The sequence below is a fragment of the Periophthalmus magnuspinnatus genome, chromosome 8 (assembly GCF_009829125.3).
Source record: "Periophthalmus magnuspinnatus isolate fPerMag1 chromosome 8, fPerMag1.2.pri, whole genome shotgun sequence".
NCBI classification, from domain to species: Eukaryota; Metazoa; Chordata; class Actinopteri; order Gobiiformes; family Gobiidae; genus Periophthalmus; species Periophthalmus magnuspinnatus.
The window spans coordinates 20,309,858-20,329,019 of record NC_047133.1 but is presented as its reverse complement, the minus strand read 5'-3'; the positions used below and the strand labels follow the sequence as shown (position 1 = coordinate 20,329,019).

General features: G+C 38.7%; 1 protein-coding gene across 1 annotated transcript in view; it reads right to left on the bottom strand.

Moving 5' to 3' along the window:
• aclya (ATP citrate lyase a) overlaps positions 1-18,923 on the bottom strand; it is a 38,895-nt gene extending 19,972 nt beyond the window's left edge. Inside the window, exons 1-6 of the mRNA XM_033970449.2 lie at positions 18,809-18,923; positions 12,305-12,470; positions 8,737-8,859; positions 6,171-6,233; positions 4,885-5,075; positions 36-115 (exon numbers count right to left, since the gene is read on the bottom strand). Coding sequence (XP_033826340.1) covers positions 36-115; positions 4,885-5,075; positions 6,171-6,233; positions 8,737-8,859; positions 12,305-12,463 — 616 coding nt within the window. The 5' untranslated portion in view covers positions 12,464-12,470; positions 18,809-18,923. The remainder of the gene's footprint in view (positions 1-35; positions 116-4,884; positions 5,076-6,170; positions 6,234-8,736; positions 8,860-12,304; positions 12,471-18,808) is intronic.
• Between the last annotated feature and the right edge of the window lie 239 nt (positions 18,924-19,162).

Here is a 19,162-nt window from a genome sequence, read left to right as displayed (position 1 = left end):
TGACTGTATATTGTATTGTATTTTCAGAAGCCTACCCAGTGGATTGATCTCGAGGTAAGTGAAGAACATGTCCTCATACAGTTTAAAGAGTCCAACAATGAAGCTGGCCAAGACACTGGAAAAAAGTGACAAATACATGAATTTATTAAATTTAGAGGTTTACAATTAATTAGGATTAAGTCATTGGATGTACAGGGGAACATAATTAACATGGAATTTGCCATAACCATACACTACCAGTTGATTTCAACTGGTTAATAAAAAGTAAAGTAAAAGATGATGCAATAAGCAAGCAAAAATGTGTTTTAGGTAATTCATTTCAGGCAGAGTAGGGTATAACAAGCCACTGCCGGCGAAACACAGATACATATAAATGGTTTAGTCCTGGCTCAGTCCTGGCTCAGCAAAAAGCCTGGCCCTAGTCTCCGGTCCAGACCCAGGGGACTGGCCCTAGTCCCCGGGTCAGGCCCTAGTCCCCGGGTCAGGCCCTAGTCCCCGGGTCAGGCCCTAGCCCCCTGGCCTGGCCCTAGCCCCCTGGCCTGGCCCTAGCCCCCTGGCCTGGCCCTAGCCCCCTGGCCTGGCCCTAGCCCCCTGGCCTGGTCCTAGCCCCCTGGCCTGGTCCTAGCCCCCTGGCCTGGTCCTAGCCCCCTGGTCTGGTCCTAGCCCCCTGGTCTGGTCCTAGCCCCCTGGTCTGGTCCTAGTTAATCCCACAATTAGTCCCAGTTTAGCCCTAAATGAGTCCCCGTTTGAGTCCTGTGTTTGTTTTAATTATTATTTTAGACATTAGTATGTTTTGTGGGTAAATCTTGCCAATTTAATTTAGATCATCTGAAGATGCCAGCATTAATCGCAGTAGGAAACAAGCAGCAGCTGCAGAAGATGGCTGATGTAATGGGTGTCCACGTTTTGTACCCAATTTAAACCTTGACAAACTGCAGGTAATAAAAATGAAATACTGTTAGTCTGGGGCTGGACAGAGAGACTGCGAGAGGATGAAAAATGTAATTCGCTCTATGCTTCAAATGTCAAAACAGCAGTGGGCGAAGGAGAGGGGGGAGGAGAGGAGGAGAGAGGAGGGGCCGTATTTCTCCTGCCTGTCCCTCTGTCAGTTTATCAGAAAGATGGAGGTCTATGGGGGTGTAGTGTCGGGGCTGGTTCTGTCCCAAGGGAAAATGTGATTGACCATCGAAATCCTCTGTGACTCAGCAGTCCACATGTCATAATACATTAACAATAGTACACAGTATATGTGTAGGTGTATACTTTGGCAAACACAGTACATATAATTATGACTATTGACTGAATGGATTTAGCCCTACTTATAATTTAGCTCATGTTAAATCCTGGTTTAGTTCTAGTTTAGCAATAGTCTCAACGTTGGTTACTGCTGAAATTACTGTTGTTTATATAGTTTGAGTCGTGGTTAGTTCCTGGTTTCGGTCCGTTCTACTGGACCCAGTATGGTTCTGGATTTAGTACTAGTTATGGTTAAGTCCTGGTTAAGTCCTGGTTTAGTAAAAGTTTAGATTTGGGTTAGTGCTGATGTAGCTGTGGCTGTTGATGTTAGTTTGTCCAAGGTTTTAAGTCCTAGTTTTAGTGTCCGTTTATCTTTGTTTTAGTCCCAGTTTAGTCCCCGAGCAAACCTTTAGTTCTGTTTCAATCCTAGTGGTGTAGTTCTGGTTTAGTCCCAACATTTACCCCATGTAATTTCTACGATAAACTCGAGACAGTAATTGAAATGAATGATTGTTTTTTATGATTATACAAAGGGATGCAACAAACAAAAACAACGTCCTTGATTGTCAGTGGATACCTCATTCTAAGGTACTTTCAAGTTTTTAATTAAAATAATCATGGGTTGAATAATGGGGCAGATCTAAATTGCCAGGATTAAAGCATGAGTGATGTAAATGGTCACATTTTTATATAGTGCTTTTCCACCTTCAAGGCATTCAAAGAGATTTACGTCAAGGAACTCACCCATTCACACACACATTCATACACCAGTGTAAACAGACACTGGGGGCAAGGTGCCCAAGGACATAACATAAAGATTCATCTCTGGGAGCTAGAATCGCCAATGTGTGGGTCAGGTTGGCGCTCAAACAATTACATTTTTATGTCGAGAAAGGGATTAGAACTACCAACCTTCGAATCAGTAGACAAACTCGCTACCAAGTGAGCTACTGTGATGACAATGATTGTTCTAGCCTTTAGTCGTTTGGTCGACTGAGACACAATCAATTCACTAAATTTTTATTAGTTGACTAATCATTTTATTTAGCTTATAAGGATTTATATGAGATAACAGTAGAAAGGAGAAGTGAGTTAGTGAGATTTGGTATTTTGAGATTTAAATGTAAAAAGGCAGATCAGATAGTTGACCAATTGATTGACAGGACAGGTCTTTGTCAAACAAGAACTACTTCAGTTGAGTGCAGACTTAACCAATTATATCGAAAGTCAATTAATTTAGTAAACAGCCTTAATTGTTTTATTTTTAGGCATTATATTTGAACTAAATATGATTGAAAGGGGTTCAGGTGGTGACTGGGCATTTGGCATCTCGATAACCATCATATTATAAAACTGTAGCTATTTCTTCAATGTCAGCCAACACAGTAAGTCTGCCACACTGAGCTGTCACGGATCCAAAGACAGATGCCAGGGGTCTATAACACAGCCAGTCTTCAGTTCATACACATCAAAATAAACAGACGTGCCGTGAATGCAGCACAGGGTGTAGTTTTTTCTAAAGGGGGGTTGGGTGAGGAGCTGATCAAAAAGAGGAGGGGGGAGTTCGTCATTTGTCTAATGGAAATAACTCCACCCCCCATTCTTGAGTAATAATGCAATATCACAGCACTCGCTCTTATAACAGCCTGGTTTAATTATGTAATGGAGGTATGAGACACCAAGTTTTTAGAGGTTGGTTTAAGAATAATGAATGATATTCTTGTGACATATAGGCTACAGGTCTATGTATGATGTTAGTACATGTGCATATAATTACACAGGATTACCTTTACATTGTCCAAACTCAGTGCTTCTCAAATGTGGTATTTGTGCATTTATTTAGAATCAAATCTACAAATGTTTTTGTCTGGTTTAATTATGGTAAATGGTCACATTTTATATAGCACTTTTCCACCTTCAAAGCACTCAAAGCGCTTTACATCAAGGAACCACTCACCCATTCAAACAATCATACACCAGATGACGCAGACACTGTGGACAAGGTGGTTAAGTGTCTTGCCCAAGGACACAATGACTGCACCGATCCAGCTTTTTCAGTACCGATACCAATTTTGAGTATCTGTCGATTCCTGATATCAACCCATACCAGTGTAGAGCATAGCAATTATTTCCTTTAAACAAAAATACAATAAGACCAAACTGATCGAGATAAATAAGAGCTATGAAACACACAAGTTTATCTGTATAGCATAATTTGTACACAAAGTAATTCAAAGTGCTTTACAGAATCAGAAAGACATTAAAATCACAATACAAACAAATCAAAACATAAATAACCATCATAAAATAAGCAATGAGCAGAATAAAAACCTTTCAGTCATCTGCACATATAAATAGAACTGTTTTGAGCCTGGATTTAAACATTGTCAAAGTAGAGTCCTGTCTCACATCTTCAGGAAGATTGTTCCAGGTTTTAGCAGCATAAAACTGAAATGCTGAATCCCCATGTTTAGTCCTGACTCTGGGCACTCCCTTTTCAGTGCCCTGACTGACTCATCATTCCTCCATGGCGCTTTCTGCTTATTATTTAACCTTCATTTTTTGACCTTCATCAGGGCAATGGTTTCCAGAACATTCAAAACACTCACTCGTTTCCAGAGTAAGTTCTCAATGTAGTGCAATCCTCTGAGTGCACATGCATTGAACAGCCATGTGTTCAGCTGAAACCTTCAAGTAAATATGGTAATTTTCCTTTTGTCTATACAAGGAAGAGGTCCACTGATGAATGTCTTAACCTCTACTTTATCAAGCTCCTCGAATAATTTTGTGAAATCCCTTTTCAAGATTTCAGTCTGTTCCATTCTGGTGTCAACTGCACCCAGGTGCACAATCAGCTGTTTAACTCCTCAGTCACTTTTGGCAGGAGTTTTGTAATCTCATAAACAGTGTAACTGGGAAAGGAGCATAGATTCCTCTGTGGCATCTCTGATAGCACCGTCTCCTAACAGCAGCCTATCTCTGACCTTGACATTTTGCCTGTCTGCCTGTGCTCTTTTGTCAACTTCATTGCTCTTGTTTTGTAACAAAAATCCATTTTCTGTTTGTATGTTAACATCAGTCTGTGACACTGATAAAATTCTGTTTGTAAGCTGTATTTTGAGTATCTTGTGTAATAAGACTATCCGATCTGATAATGGTATCGATATCCGATACATGCATCAGATCGGTGCATTCCTAACTACTGATAACAATAATCCAAAAATATTTTAAAATCTATTAGTTGAGGTTTAAGTATCATACTGTAGAATTACCCACATGGGCAGAGATACGAATGCAAAATTTGAATTGTTCATAATATATTTTCAAAGTAACATTCACCATATTAATATCATATTAGTGTTTATATATTGTCCACTTCTTTTAAAACTGACTGTAATCACGATTTCATGATATTAGCAAAACCCAACCCTAACCCAAAAATACCATACTGTTGTGTATAAAGATAACAGAACTTTTCATCCACACACTTTAAAGTGTAATTCGTTTGTATTGTGATTTTAATGCCTTTCTTATTCTGTAAAGCTCTTTGAATTACTTGGGGTATGAATTGTTCTATACAAATAAACTTGCCTTGCCTTGATACCTTCTAAATAAAAACCCATTTCACTGAAGAGTCTCTATACTCACTCTTTCTTGTCTTTGGCGGCGTGAGTCAGGAGAGCCTTTTTCACAGACTCTTCACTGATTTTCTCATCAACTCCAATCAGCAGCTTCTGGGCCTTGGCGTCCACGTCCCCCACATCCACCCCTCCCTCATGATGGAACAGCACGTAGTCCCCCTCCCGAGTTGCGTAGATGCAAACATAGAACTCCTCCTCCTGATTACGACAACAATGAGACCCTAATTAGTAAGCATTAGTACTTATTTCATCTTTTAATCTAAACCCATCTCTTCTTCCTGGTATTTAATACTAGCTAGACAGGATATCTTGGCTTTTTATTGTTCTTTTCCTATGTATCATGTTATTATGTTTTTTGTTGACTTTTATGTGAAGCACTTTGGTCAGCAGATTTTTACGGTCTTAAAAACACAAACAGAACTAGTTCATTGTAAATGGTTTGCAGTGGTTCAAAGTTATTCTTCACTTCCTGATTACTGGACACAATGAACCTCAAGAGCTCTGAAAAATAATCTGGTACAGAGCCTTTAAAGCGCCTGTGCTCAATTATTTTATGTAATAAATTAGCAATTCTTAGGGACAGAGTGACACTCCTGTGTGCTGTCTGCATCCAATTATGAAGCGTTATCATGCACGAACCAGGAATTAAGGATGGTCCGCAATATACGCTTATAAACTAATCGCAGTGGATAATTGTGTGATAAAGTGGGCCTTAGTCTGGACCATGTGGACACTGGAACTAAACAAAGACTAAGAGGGGATGTGCCCAATGTTAGCCATTTTTAAAGCCTTGGGGGGATGAGGTCGTGAGCCAGACCGTGTGGAGGGGAGAACTGATTTAAGTTCTTTTTTTGTTTTTGTTTCGATGTCTTTGTGTAATTTTGAGGGCCCTTGTCCCTTTAATCAAAAGTGGTTCAAATAAAACTATTATAAGCAGTGTGAGTTAGTCTTTTGGGGGACTTCAGTGCACTCGTGGCACGTGGTTGTTTTGCAGATTTAATTTAAGTTGCTCATTTTCTGTTCATTTGTGGAAACGGTTTATGTTGTTTTCTTTAATTATTTTGCATCCAACAGACATCATCTTTTAAATAAATTTCTGTCTGGTAAAAGACACTTCCTTATGCATGTCTGCCTACTACTTTGACCACATTGGGCCATCTTCCTCACAAACTGGATGTTTGGAATGAGTTAGGAAAGTAAGGAACTTGGGCCCCTACAAATGAACTAGTTCTGTTCTTAAGACAGCAGAACCTTTGCATTCTATACAATACTGACTAATACAGTGAGTGTTACCTGCTTATGAGGGACAAACGGCTCGATGAGAAAGTTCTTGAGGATTCCTTTAGCTTTTCCAACCTGAAAATAAACAAGAACCATATTGTTTTCTGTTGTTTTCAATATAATCACAACTTAAAAACTATTAACTATTGGTATTTATAAGGTAACTTCACTCAATAGTTGATTTTAATGACTCACACATTACACATTACGAGAACTTATTACTATACGATATATAAACACACAAATTACACTACTCTGATTTAGTTATGCCTTATTCAGACACGTCAAACAGAAATTGGGCAAAAAACTCACATGGGCCCCACTTTAATATAAATTAGCAGGAAGAGGGTCCAATTCTGGGTCCCTAAGATCCTGTAGCCTGGGACGACAGACCCTTTTGTCCCTCCCCTGTCGACTTAGCTGATTGTACCATTGTACCATAAATACCATCTAGTCAAAAGATATATGACTTCAAGAGTGCATCGCCTCCAGTTCTCATAAATAAATTGTAAATAACCAAATCATCAAATCCCCGCTCATATAAAAGACTGGCATTTCAGGAAAAACATAGGTTTAGAATTGTCATGTTTCTCTTGGGGCCATTCGCTGAAACAGGACCACGACTCATTTAGGGAAACTGTCGCTGTTTAAAGGCCACAAGGCAGAAAGTAACAAGAGGCTGAGAGCAGTGAGCCGCAGAGAGGAGGGAGAGAGAGGGGGAGAGAGGGAGAGGAAGGAGGAGGGGAAAAGAGGAGGGAAAGGATCTAAAGGAGGGGAGGGAGAGTGAGAGGAGAGAGAGAAGAGAGGAGGGAGAGAGAGAGGGGAAGAGAGGAGGGAAAGGGTCTAAAGGAAGGGAGCGAGAGTGAGAATGGAGAGAGATAGGAAGAGGGGCAGAGGAAGAGAGAGGAGGGAGAGAGAGGGGGGGAAAGGAGGAAAAGAATTGAAAGGAGGGGAGGAATAAATTAATCCACTGCTTGCGACAAAATATCTTGCTTTCAGAGGGTTAACGTGCCCAAATTTAGTTTAGATGCAGTGAAGCTTTTTCAAAACATATATAACGGAAGGAACTGATATAGGTGTAAAAAGCCTCAACTTCCCCTTTAAAGTTTGTGATGTTTTTTCGCAATATTTGAAAGAGGTGGTCAATACACGGCAACTACAAAAACATTTTAAACAATAGCCCCACCAAAATTCATTTTATTCCTCTGTGTTAAGACGATTCAGTTACAGAGATATGACAAGTCAGATGTTAAGACTTTCTTTATATTTATATTGAGATAAAATGCCCCCTCTTCTTCTCCAATGCCGTATAACAGCTGTTTCGTCCCGAGTCATGTTTTATGGAGCGAGGCGCCTTCTCTGTGCCACAGTGATGGATCTGTAATGCTGACTGAATACACACATTTAGACAGGAGCTGCATACGTTGTGGTTCAGGGGCTGATTTAGGTGAGTAATGGAGTCAACCTCAACACCATCTATGCACCAATTTACCTGCAACCTGCATTTAAGGGGAAATAACTTGTATGGACTGGGGGAAGTAAAAAATAGAAGCTAGTCGTGGTCTAGTCCTCAAGGTTTAGTTCTGCTGGTTAAATTCTATTTTAGAGCTATTTTGTCCAGGTTTTGTTCTTGTCCAAGTTTGGGTCCAGTCCCTGGTTTGAATGCAGACTGGACCGGACAGAGACTGTATATATAAATGGACATAGCTAACCTGCTAGTCGCTGTGTTGCAAGTAAGAAGCGAGCATAGGTGCACTTCCAGCTTCATCAACTCCAAGTCATATCCTATTGAAAAACTCGCTCCCATCTCCGTAACTGCTGCTGGTCTTAAAATGTTCATGTTATCGTTCTCTACACGATCCTGGTATTTTTATTTCGCTATTGTATCTGTAAATCAAGATATGAAAATTAATGGTCGCTGGTTTCATTGACAGCGTTGCTAAGCACCCAATCCCTGCTGTACCAACGGTGGGGGTAGGAAGGAGCATTACCTTTAACCACCTCACTCCAGATTGGCTCTTTGGTTGCCATGATACTCACAGACGGAATTTCCAAATATGGAACTTGGCTTCAAATCCGCTCCTATAACTGCTAGCCTCGATGAGCTTCATTTGACAGAGATGAACATTATAGGTGACGTCAGACTCCTTTAGTCCACTTCTTCATACAGACTATGAATCAAACCTAAAGTGGGAGAGATTTGGCTCCCCAGTTTAAGTCCTAGTATGATTTTGGGCATAACTAAACACTATTGCTTATATTACCCAAGTCTTCAAAATGCTACAATATTGCCTCATCAACATATCTTATAATGAAACTTGAGGAATAAAATGATTTGGAGTTTTTTGACAAAAAACAGCTGTATTTTAGCCACTGCAATGAAAATCAAAAAGGAGGTGAACAGCAGCAGGGAGCCAACTACAGCTGGGATAATATTGATGGAAGAGGAACACGGTAAAGAGTGCACCAGATGAAGGAAGAGGAGGAGGAAGAGGGGAGGAGGAGGTAGAGGAGGAGGTGGATAGAAGGGGGTTGGAGTCATTTAGGAGAGATGAAAAATGGGGAGAGGATGACATACAGTGGTTTCTTTCTGGAGGCGGAGCTTGAGCCAGTCTTTGACGCCATTCAGATCCAGGTTTACGCCCACTAGACCCAGCTTCCCTCGCCTCTTTATCAGTTGGTCCGGCTTCACCACCAGTTTCTGAAACAAGAGAGAAAGACACAATATTATGAACAACACAGAATCATGAAGTAGCATTTGATATAATAAATGAATGTAAAGATAAGTTAACTATAACATGGGAATTGTGTGTGCATTAGGCACATCTAATATCAACCATAAGTAGGGATTTTACACTTTGAGACAATCTTTAAGAAGACATTTACAACTGATAAATTTAATTCACTATTTTATTAAAGATATGCCAGAGGATTCTTGATTCCTAAACGTTTGTGAATTTAAAATGGTTGGATTGGTCAAATAATAATATTAAAGTTAGACATGGTGTGTACATTGTTTATGGGTGCATGTTACCGATACACATATTGGGCTATGTTAAGTAGACAAAACAATAGCTTAGAGATGGACAATATGGTGACTGTTGAAAGCAGCTCTATGCTCAAACACAAGACACTTTTGACTCACTCACCCTCTTATTGGTCTGGCTCCGAGTGAGTGGCAAGTGAGTTTAACCAATCACATTGAAGCTTGAACTTTCATGCTTCATTCATGCTTCAGTGTGATCGGTTAAAAATATTAACTAGAGGAATCGTAATGAAATCAAATCTGTGATCTAACCTCTTGAAAATCATGATACATATTTTTGACATATTGCCCACTCCTACAATAGCCCCACATTTTAAACTATAAATAAACGTATACAAGACTCTCCTTATGATCTCCTCTATGACGCACCGCCTGTATTACGTCAAATTGGCCGTATTGGATCTCTGTCATAAGCCATTCCTTTTATCGGAGCAACAAGACAGAGGAGCCATTAGTAACTGGGCCCACGCCAAACGGCAAAGGAAAGACAGGACCCAGGGTGAAAGTTAATGTAATTTTCTAATCAATTCTCCTAGAGCACATCTCTGGCTCTATCTGCCCTCAGCATCCTCCGCCTGCCTCAGAGATTAAAAGATTTTGGTGACGGAGATGCAAGGAGAATAGCCCTGCCAAGGAAATAACAATATTAGCTTGGAATTAGCCAGTATAATGGTGCAGAGGTATCGGTATGTCCTGGTTTAGACTCTGCTTTGGACCTTGATTTGGACCCAGGTTTAGACCCCAGTTTAGAAGATGCAAAATATGATGATTTTGATTTATGTGCAGTTATGTTCATTATTTTACCATCTTAATGAATACATCTATGAGAAAATGCATTTTGTGTTGCTCATTCTTAATTTACGACATGACTTCTTTAGAAGTAGGTTTACTAGGTTTTCTCATATTAGTAGTATAAAGCGACAGAGAATAATGAATATAATTATATAATCCTAACAATAACAATAATATTGCACTTTATAATGTGTTAAAGTCCTATTTCCACCTTGGTTTAGCCCCGTCTTAGCCTTATGTAGCGTTTGGATTAGAATAATGCAGGACAGCAGCTCAGTAGAGTGTCTGTGTACACTGGTGTATGAATGTGTGTGTGAATGGGTGAGTGGTTCCTTGATGTAAAGCGCTTTGAATGCCTTGAAGATGGAAAAGTGCTGTATAAAAATGTGACCATTTACCAAAATTTCAGTATATTTTATAGAATTGATAACGTGTACTGTATATAGCTTTAGTTAAAGCAGCTCTGGATGCCTGTGCAGTCAGCGATATCAGCTAATGAGCACCAGGAGACCACTCTGCTGTCTGCCTAAGTAATAGTCTCCATAAAGAAGAGATGTTCCCATGAGGCAGACAGAAACACTGCAGTCACTAACGGGCCATAGGTAGAAGTGCAAGCAGAAATGCAAGAAAGAATCTTAATATTTACCCAGTACTCAATTACTATAGCAGCATGACACATCACTAGGCCTGTCCTGATAATTACTATATTAGCTTATTGTTCAATATCCAAAAGCTGGAAGAATATACAGGGTGCCCATGAAGTCTCTTTACAATTTTTAAATAGAATCACAAAGGCAATTGATAAGATATATGAATTAGATTTGTTCTATTGTACTCAGTGGTTAGAAAGGTTTTTAATCACATTGCATTCTGTTGATTATTGAGGCATCCTTTTGAATGAACCCCTAAGAAAGGGCTACTCCAAGAGAAGGCACAATGTGGATCACGGTTTATTGAGACAAAATCAGATACGCTGACTCAACGAAACTACAGAACCAAGAAATGAAGAGATCCACCATCACATCTGTCAATTCAATTCCTGCCTTTGTAATTTTTTTTTTTTTTAATTGTAAAGAGACTTTATGGACACCCTGTATTTTTGAGCTCAGTATTTATCGTCTGTACTTTCTGTACTCGTCTGTATTTTATTTGCATTAATGTGGAGCTATGTGGAGTTATTCTAGTTGTAATATGGTAAGTCATTTCTATGGCTAATTGTTGGTTAATTCTGTTATTTATTTGCTGCATCTTAGGCCTTTCAATGATACTGCCTTAAAAAAAAAAAAAAAAAAAAAAGGTTCACTGGGATTATTCTGTTTTATTGTTATTGTGTCAGTGGCATAGAGTACCGGTAGTTTAAATATTATCGTTAATCATGAGATTTCTCTGTAGCAATATATCCTGCTTCAAAATGTTTTATTGTGACAGGCCTAGACATCACGGGCAATTATACAGCCAATGATTATACAGCCAATTATAAAGCCAATACTACACGTTGGTGAGGTAGGCAGTGGCTATCAAACTTTTCACACCATGTACCAACAAAGAAAAGATTTTGGCTTTCCGAGTACTACCAGATCTAAACCAGGTCTATAACAGGACTACTCCAGGTCTAATCTAGGGCTATAACAGGACTATTCCAGGTGTAGGGCTAAAAGTGGACCAAGTCATTTCCCCTGTAGTTCTAAACAGGAAATGTCCCAAAGAAAGAGAGGACAAAGTTTAAAATGAACTCTACATTAGGTAAACCCCCATACTGAGGAGCTGATGTCATAAAAAAAAAATCAAAAGCTTTCTTCAGATACAAAACAATTCAAACATTAACTTCTACAAAAGGTAAGTTCAGTTAATTTGGATATCAATCTTTAATAAACTAAATGAAATATGTTTATTCTTAAATATTTATTTATTTACTTATTTTGAGCTGATTAATGAACACAAGTAGTAAGTATAGATGTATACTTACTTCTTGTGTACATTTCATTTTTTCTTAATTAAAGTTCAAAAAGGAGTTGGAGGAAGAAAGGTGATTAAATCCCACCTCCGTCTTCCTTTAGAACACAAGTTAAATGTTTTGTTAATCTATTTTTTGTTCAACTGAAAAGGAAGCATAAATTCAATCTATTCATGGCAAAAACGACATCAAAAGGCCACTCACAATAAATGAGATGCACAGTGTTACTTCTACATGTTCAGCCCATAGACTGTATAAAGAAATGGACTAAGTGAGTGTTACATCGCCCATAACGTTCGGCTCCAGCCGATGGTGAGTATTACACAGCTCCCTCCCTCCTAGCCCCCTCCTCACCTCTGTCAGCAGCCATGGGTGATCCTGGGCCAGGCGATCGAAGTCGGTCTCTGCTGTGACTTGGGCAAAGCGGAACCTGTTCTGAACCGCGGCCGAGGTGCAGATGTACTTGTACAGAAACTCCTTTCCGGTTTGCTCAGAGATGGCTTTGGCCGACATGACTGACCTGAGAGGAAAAATATATAAGATGTTAAGATACGGGACGAGATGGAAACCGTACAAGGACAGCAGAACATATGAAGAAGACGACATGTAGAGCTCAACGATTAACTGACTGATTGTGACTAGGTGACAATTTAAAAATAATTGTAATTGTATTAATAACAACGTCTATGGCTTCACTAAAAGGTCCCATGTTATGTTTTTTCTGATACATGTTACGGTATATGATATGTTGTTTCCTCATCACAAACACATCTGGAGTTGTGTTCTGTTTCATTCACACATATCCTGCATATTTAAGACGAGGTCTTTTCTCAAACTGAAAACACTCAGCCTCAACACCTTGTGATGTCATGTGGTAATTGGTAATACAGGAAGTGCTCCACTGTGTTTTTAAACCTCATACACCTTCACTAGTATCATTTGGATGATTTAATCCCTGGAATTACCAATCTCTATTGTACTAAAGGTAAAAATGTAGCTTTTAACTTTAAAACTACATTTTCATGACATCACAAGGCATTTTGAGCTTTGGAGATGTAGACAGACTTATAATAAAAAAATATTCAAACGTGTGAATGAAATGTATTTAAAACAGATGTTCAATACATTTCTTTACATTCAATTCAATTCAATTCATCTTTATTTTGGACTCGTGGTCCATTAAAAAAAAACAAAAAAACAGACAGACAGACAGTAACAGTACAAAACAATAAACTAGCCATTGAAATAAGAAATTAATCACCGACAAGCAGAGTACTAAAATAATCATTAGTTGCAGCTGTAACCACAGAACTTCACAATGACATCCACAGAAAAAATAAGAACTACAAAAAAACAAAAGAAGAGGCTTCAGTCAGACTGTGGTGATGATACTTCACCATGACAGAAATACAAGAAAAAAAACAACATTCACAATTATAGTCAAAAAGAGGTGTGATTCGACAGGTTTATACTTCTACCCTTCCCTCCCTTTTAGAGATATGTTGAAATGTATTAATGGAATTATTCCTCTTTGAATTGTATGTTGCTACAGGAACTACCGGTAGGCCTGTCATGTTAAATACTATATTGACTTATTGTTCTACACATGACAGATGAAACAGTAATTTTTGGGAGTAATATTTATTGTGGGGACTCTGTCTTTGTTCTATTTGGACAGTTTCTGCATTATGATGAGATTTGAGTTGCAGAAAGTTGAATTATGACCATCTATGACTCATTATAGACACAAACTAACTACTGACGTGTATCATTCTGTTATTCATTTATTGCAGCTCATATTTTTAACAATATTGCACTTTTTCATATTATTCATATATTTTTTCAGCAATATGTCGCACTTCAAAGTTTGTTATCGTGACAGGGCTAACAGAAAAACACTCAAATGGATTAATTCATTCATACATGCATTTACTAAAGGCAGTTTAGACCAATTATATGCAGATCTGTCTTCAGTTCAGTGTGGAAGTTTGAAGAAAAGTGAACATCAAATACAGCAAGGAAATAATATCAGGGTCCATCAGAATTCATGACAAATTCCTGACTTCTGTGTCCAGGGCAGATTGACCCAATTCTCATTTTATGACCACACTAATATAGTAATATGTATTGACACACAACGTGACAAAGGTTGTATAGTGATCAGATTCTTGGCAGTTTATCAACATAACGTAATGAGGAAATATAATTTAACAGCAAACTATATTACTACATGTCTGAAGGAGTGACCTTTGATCATTTTAGTCAACCTCACTACACCTGCTACTACATGCCTACGCCTGGCACAATAAAAAAAAAAAAAAGAAAAAAAAAGTGTAATATGTTGCTGAAGTAAAATATAGACGATAATATTGAAACCAAACCATAAAGTAGAAGTATCCCCAAAAACAAATGTTAAATGTACAATACTGTTAAAAAATTGAGCTGTGATAAATACATAACAGAATGAAACACAGTTTTTGTGTCATAGAAGTTCATAATTCAACCCTCTGCAGCGCAAATCTTATCATAGAACAGAAAAACAACCAAAATGGTCCCACTATCATATTTATTGTGACTGGCCCAACCATGACATATAGTAGCTAACAATGTATATAGTTTAGATATCTGTACTTTTCTTAAAATTTACAGTGAATAATGTAAATTTTAGAAACAGTTGGGTATTCTCAACATGGCAAGCTTTTATTATTTTCATACAGCGTACCATAGGCTTCTTCCTGTCTGTGATTGGTATTGCCTGTCTGTTGTTTAGTAACCAATCTGTTTTGAATTGTCTTTAGAGATCAAACGGTATGGGTGTTATGGCCAATGTCGATATCAGCTGTTTCGAATCCAGAGCAACCGATTGCCGATAAGCTCTGCTGATGTGTAGGGCAGATTTTTATTATTTTCCTCAAATGATGTCATTTAAATTCACTACAAAATTACATTGTCATATTTTTCCCCAAATCGTTCAGCCCCACTGGCCACATCCTTCACATAACACTCTAGTCCCACTGAAGAACTCTTTTGCCATTTTCATGTCCGTTTTACTTTTCCTTCACTACATTTGAGAGCAAGTATTTGTGGTTCAACACTTTGGAGCTGGTGTCATTGTTCGAGTCTTTACTTGGCCCCAGTCACACCATTACATCACGGACCTATCTGTGTCACCTACTTGTTCAGTGTTATATTAGACCTGTCCTATTCAAACTTTCAAAGACAATATTGACACAGACCTAAGATAATCATCAAGGGGGGTGACAGTAGCTCAGGTGGTAGAGTTTGTCCACTGATCCGACATGAATATCACTGGTTGAGCGGTCACAGGCGGTGCGATTCAAGGTCCCATAGATGAATAATGTTGTTGTGTCTCTGGGCAAGACCCTTAACCCACTCCCACCACCTCAAGTCTGTGTACACTGGTGTATGAATGTGTGTATGAATGGGTGAGTGGTTCCCGTGATGTAGTGCTTTGAATGCCTTGAAGATGGAAAAACGCCATTTAAAAACCTAATGTATCTGATTTAAAAGCTTCTAAAAGACCCCTTACTCATCATTAACAATCATAATATCTTAACATAATATGTTCACATAGTTGGTTGCTGGTGTGAAAGTATTGGAATACTTCATACCAGAACACTGTAACTGCTATTTATTTTTCATTTACTCCAGTCTACATTTTAGCAATAGCTTTCTTTTATTTTGTACTTCGAATCAACTATGCAACATCATCTTTTCCCCTGTTTCCAAGCCAAATAGTCACTCCCAGTTCACACAGTCCCCATAATGTGACAGCACACCCATTCATAAAGTTACCATGTTGTTCCAATCCATGATCCAAAGCCTTTCCAAACAAAGCTAGATATCCAATGGTAACAGCTTATGACTAAACCAAGCTGAGGAGAAAAAAAAAAAAAAAAAAAAAAAAAAATTGCCCTCATTTAGCCTAACGATGGCATTTGTCACTGTGAAGACATAACAACATCTATTCCCTGTAAGATCATTAGTCAAGAGATGCCTCAATTGTATATTACACTACATTATGCAGTTGAAACCAGAAGTTTACATACCAGAATCAGAATCAGACTTTTACTGCCATTGTCCGTGAACACAGCTTACAACTAGGAACTTTCTTTGGTAATAAAAAGCAACATAAAAACACCGAATAAGTACAAATAAGGGCATGCATAAAGTTAAAAAAGATATGCTTAAAAAAAATAAAATAAAATATTTAGAGGTAGATATATACAAAAACAACAACAACATCAGAACAACAGTGCAAACATGGCTTATTAAGGTGACTGGTATTGTAAAATGTCCAGTGTCACCATCCATCCATTTTCTTCCGCTTATCTGGAGCCGGGTCGCGGGGGCAGCAGTCTAAGCAGGGACTCCCAGACTTCCCTCACCCCGGACACGTCCTCCAGCTCCTCCGGTGGGACCCCAAGGCGTTCCCAGGCCAGCCGAGAGACATAGTCCCTCCAGCGTGTCCTGGGTCTTCCCCGGGGCCTCCTCCCGGTGGGACATGCCCAGAACACCTCCCTAGGGAGGCGTCCAGGAGGCATCCTGAGCAGATGGCCGAGCCACCTCAACTGGTTCCTCTCAACGTGTAGGAGCAGCGGCTCTACTCCGAGCTCCTCCCGTGACACGGGAGGAGTCCAGTGTCACAATAAACTTTTTCTGTTTGGGGTCAATTAGGATTATCAAAATTATTTCTATTTGCTAAATGCCACAGTAATGAGGGAAAAGGCTTGTGCAAGCAAGATGGCCTACAAACTTGGCTCAGTTACACTAGTTCTGTCAGGAGGAACGGGTCAAAATTCCTGCCAATTATTGTGCGAAGCTTGCGGAAGGTGAAGGATGTAAACATCATTGCTCATAATATTAGAGATTAGACCAAAAGGAGGTTTAGGACTTGCACGCTTGAAATAAGACCGCATCACTGGATTATCTTCGTCAAAGTCCTTCCACTCCTGGTATGCAAAACGTTTGAGCCAAGTCATACAGTTTAAACACAATGGTACCAAATACTAATTAAATTTATGTAAACTTCTGACTTTGAAGAAAGTAATGAAAAAATGTCTAAAAAAATCCTTCTCTCATTATTTTGACATTTGGCATATATAAATAATTTTGGTTTCAACTGTATAAGGGTCCAGCTGGTGGTAAACGGTGTATTATTTCCTAAAGTACTGTGCTCAATACTGTATGTTAATGACCACTATGACAGTTCAGAACTAATACTTAAGAGCTGCAGCAGAAGCATAAGTAGCAGAAGACTAAAATAACATACCTCATCTAATTTATAAGGAAGAGACAGGCCCAATGCTCTATAAAACAACCTACCATTTTTAATAACACACTGATAGTTAAAACACCTTATTTGAGACAATAGAATGTAGATTTTTACACAAAATAATTACATTTTTTAAATAATCTGTTTTAAAAGTTCTGTCATAGATCAAGATAATGGTCCATGTGTTTTTTCAGTATTGATATCTGCTCTTACTACTGCTACTGCTACTACTCCTACCACTGTCACTACTGCTACTACTACAAGCTATACATTTTACAATATTGTTTATTGGCTTGCAAGAACTATACTATTATGTCTATCACTATAATAAATCTTGTTCTGTCCATATTCTGAATGCCTTTTGTGCTTCATTAAGCTAAAAGCCTCGTAGAGTGAGTCTAAAAATAGCTTTTGGTCCTTGCTCCAAACCGACCCGAGCCATTTCTTAGTTCAATTAAATGAGCTGTCATGAAATGCCTTTAATATCGATCCTCGACGTCCCTGAGCCACACCTACACCAGTTTAAATTATTTCAGTTAAAAGAAAGATTTTTTTTCTTGTGTATAAACTAGAGTCAATTTGTCATCCACTTATGTTTGTCAAAAACGTGTAATAGGTGTTAAATGTCACTGATCCAGATCCATTTCATATCAACATTTGGAAACGGGATGTGATGGATGGCTACGCACTGGGAAAGCAGAGCCAGTCTAAATCAAAACACATCAGCTGCTATATGTTACTACACAAAGTAAGATCACCCAATGAATAATATGTCAAATATTATCAATTTCCTTTACAACAAGAGGGTTAAGATCTGTTGTTGTCTTTTTGTTTCCCTTGCTTTTAGAAACCTGATTTAGCCCTGATTTAGTCCTACTACCTGAGATTAAATCAGGACTAAATCAGGACTAAATCAGGACTAAATCAGGACTAAGTCAGGACTAAGTCAGGACTAAATCAGGACTAGAATATGACTAAACCAGGACTAGAATATGACTAAACCAGGACTAGAACAAGACTGGAACAGGACTAGAACAGGAATAAACCAGGACTAAACCAGGACTAAACCAGGACCAAATTAGCTAGGAATAAACCAGGAATAGAACATCACTAAACCAGTACTGGAACAGGACCAAAAATATAACAAATAAAATATAACTAAACCAGGACTAAACCAGGACTGAACCAGGACTGAACCAGGACTGAACCAGGACTGAACCAGGACTGAACCAGGACAGGACAATATTATAAAGTGCACAGCAATATGCCTCATAATGCCTCATAAACACTGACTCATGTTGATCCTTGTTAACTGCCCACCTTCCACGTAACGTCCATTCATTCAGCACAAACCAGCTAGACAAGAAACGGCTCATCAAATTACAGACAAAAATCAAATAAAATCAGATAAAACTCAATCAAATTAAACGGGGGAAGCGATTTCATTTAAAATATATACCATAAATTACTATATAGTGAAGTTTATAAGGAAATTAATTGGGACAATACCGTAAAATAGTGAATTAAAGTTGAAAAACTATGAAAATCTACATGTAATTTACCTTTAGAATGACTTTTCTCTTTACCGAGAGCTCCGGAAGCGTGTGGCCGATCGACGGTGCGTGTTTTTCGGCCGAGTTTCTCCTCTTGTCTCGCTGAAAGGAGTCGAGAGGTGCGGGGAATGTGGCCGGTCCTCTGAGTTTTGTGCCGGTGGTGGATCTGGTGCGAGGCTGGGCCGATGTGTGCGCTCTCCTGATTGGTCCAAACGCACCGTGCGCAAGACGCGTTCACGGGCTGTGGGGAAGCATAAAACTATATTATAAACAATCATAAATCATCATCGTAAAATTAATATTAAAAGAGTACAACGTTTGAAAGTATATTATAATTCTACTATTGGAAGTGCATGTTTCATA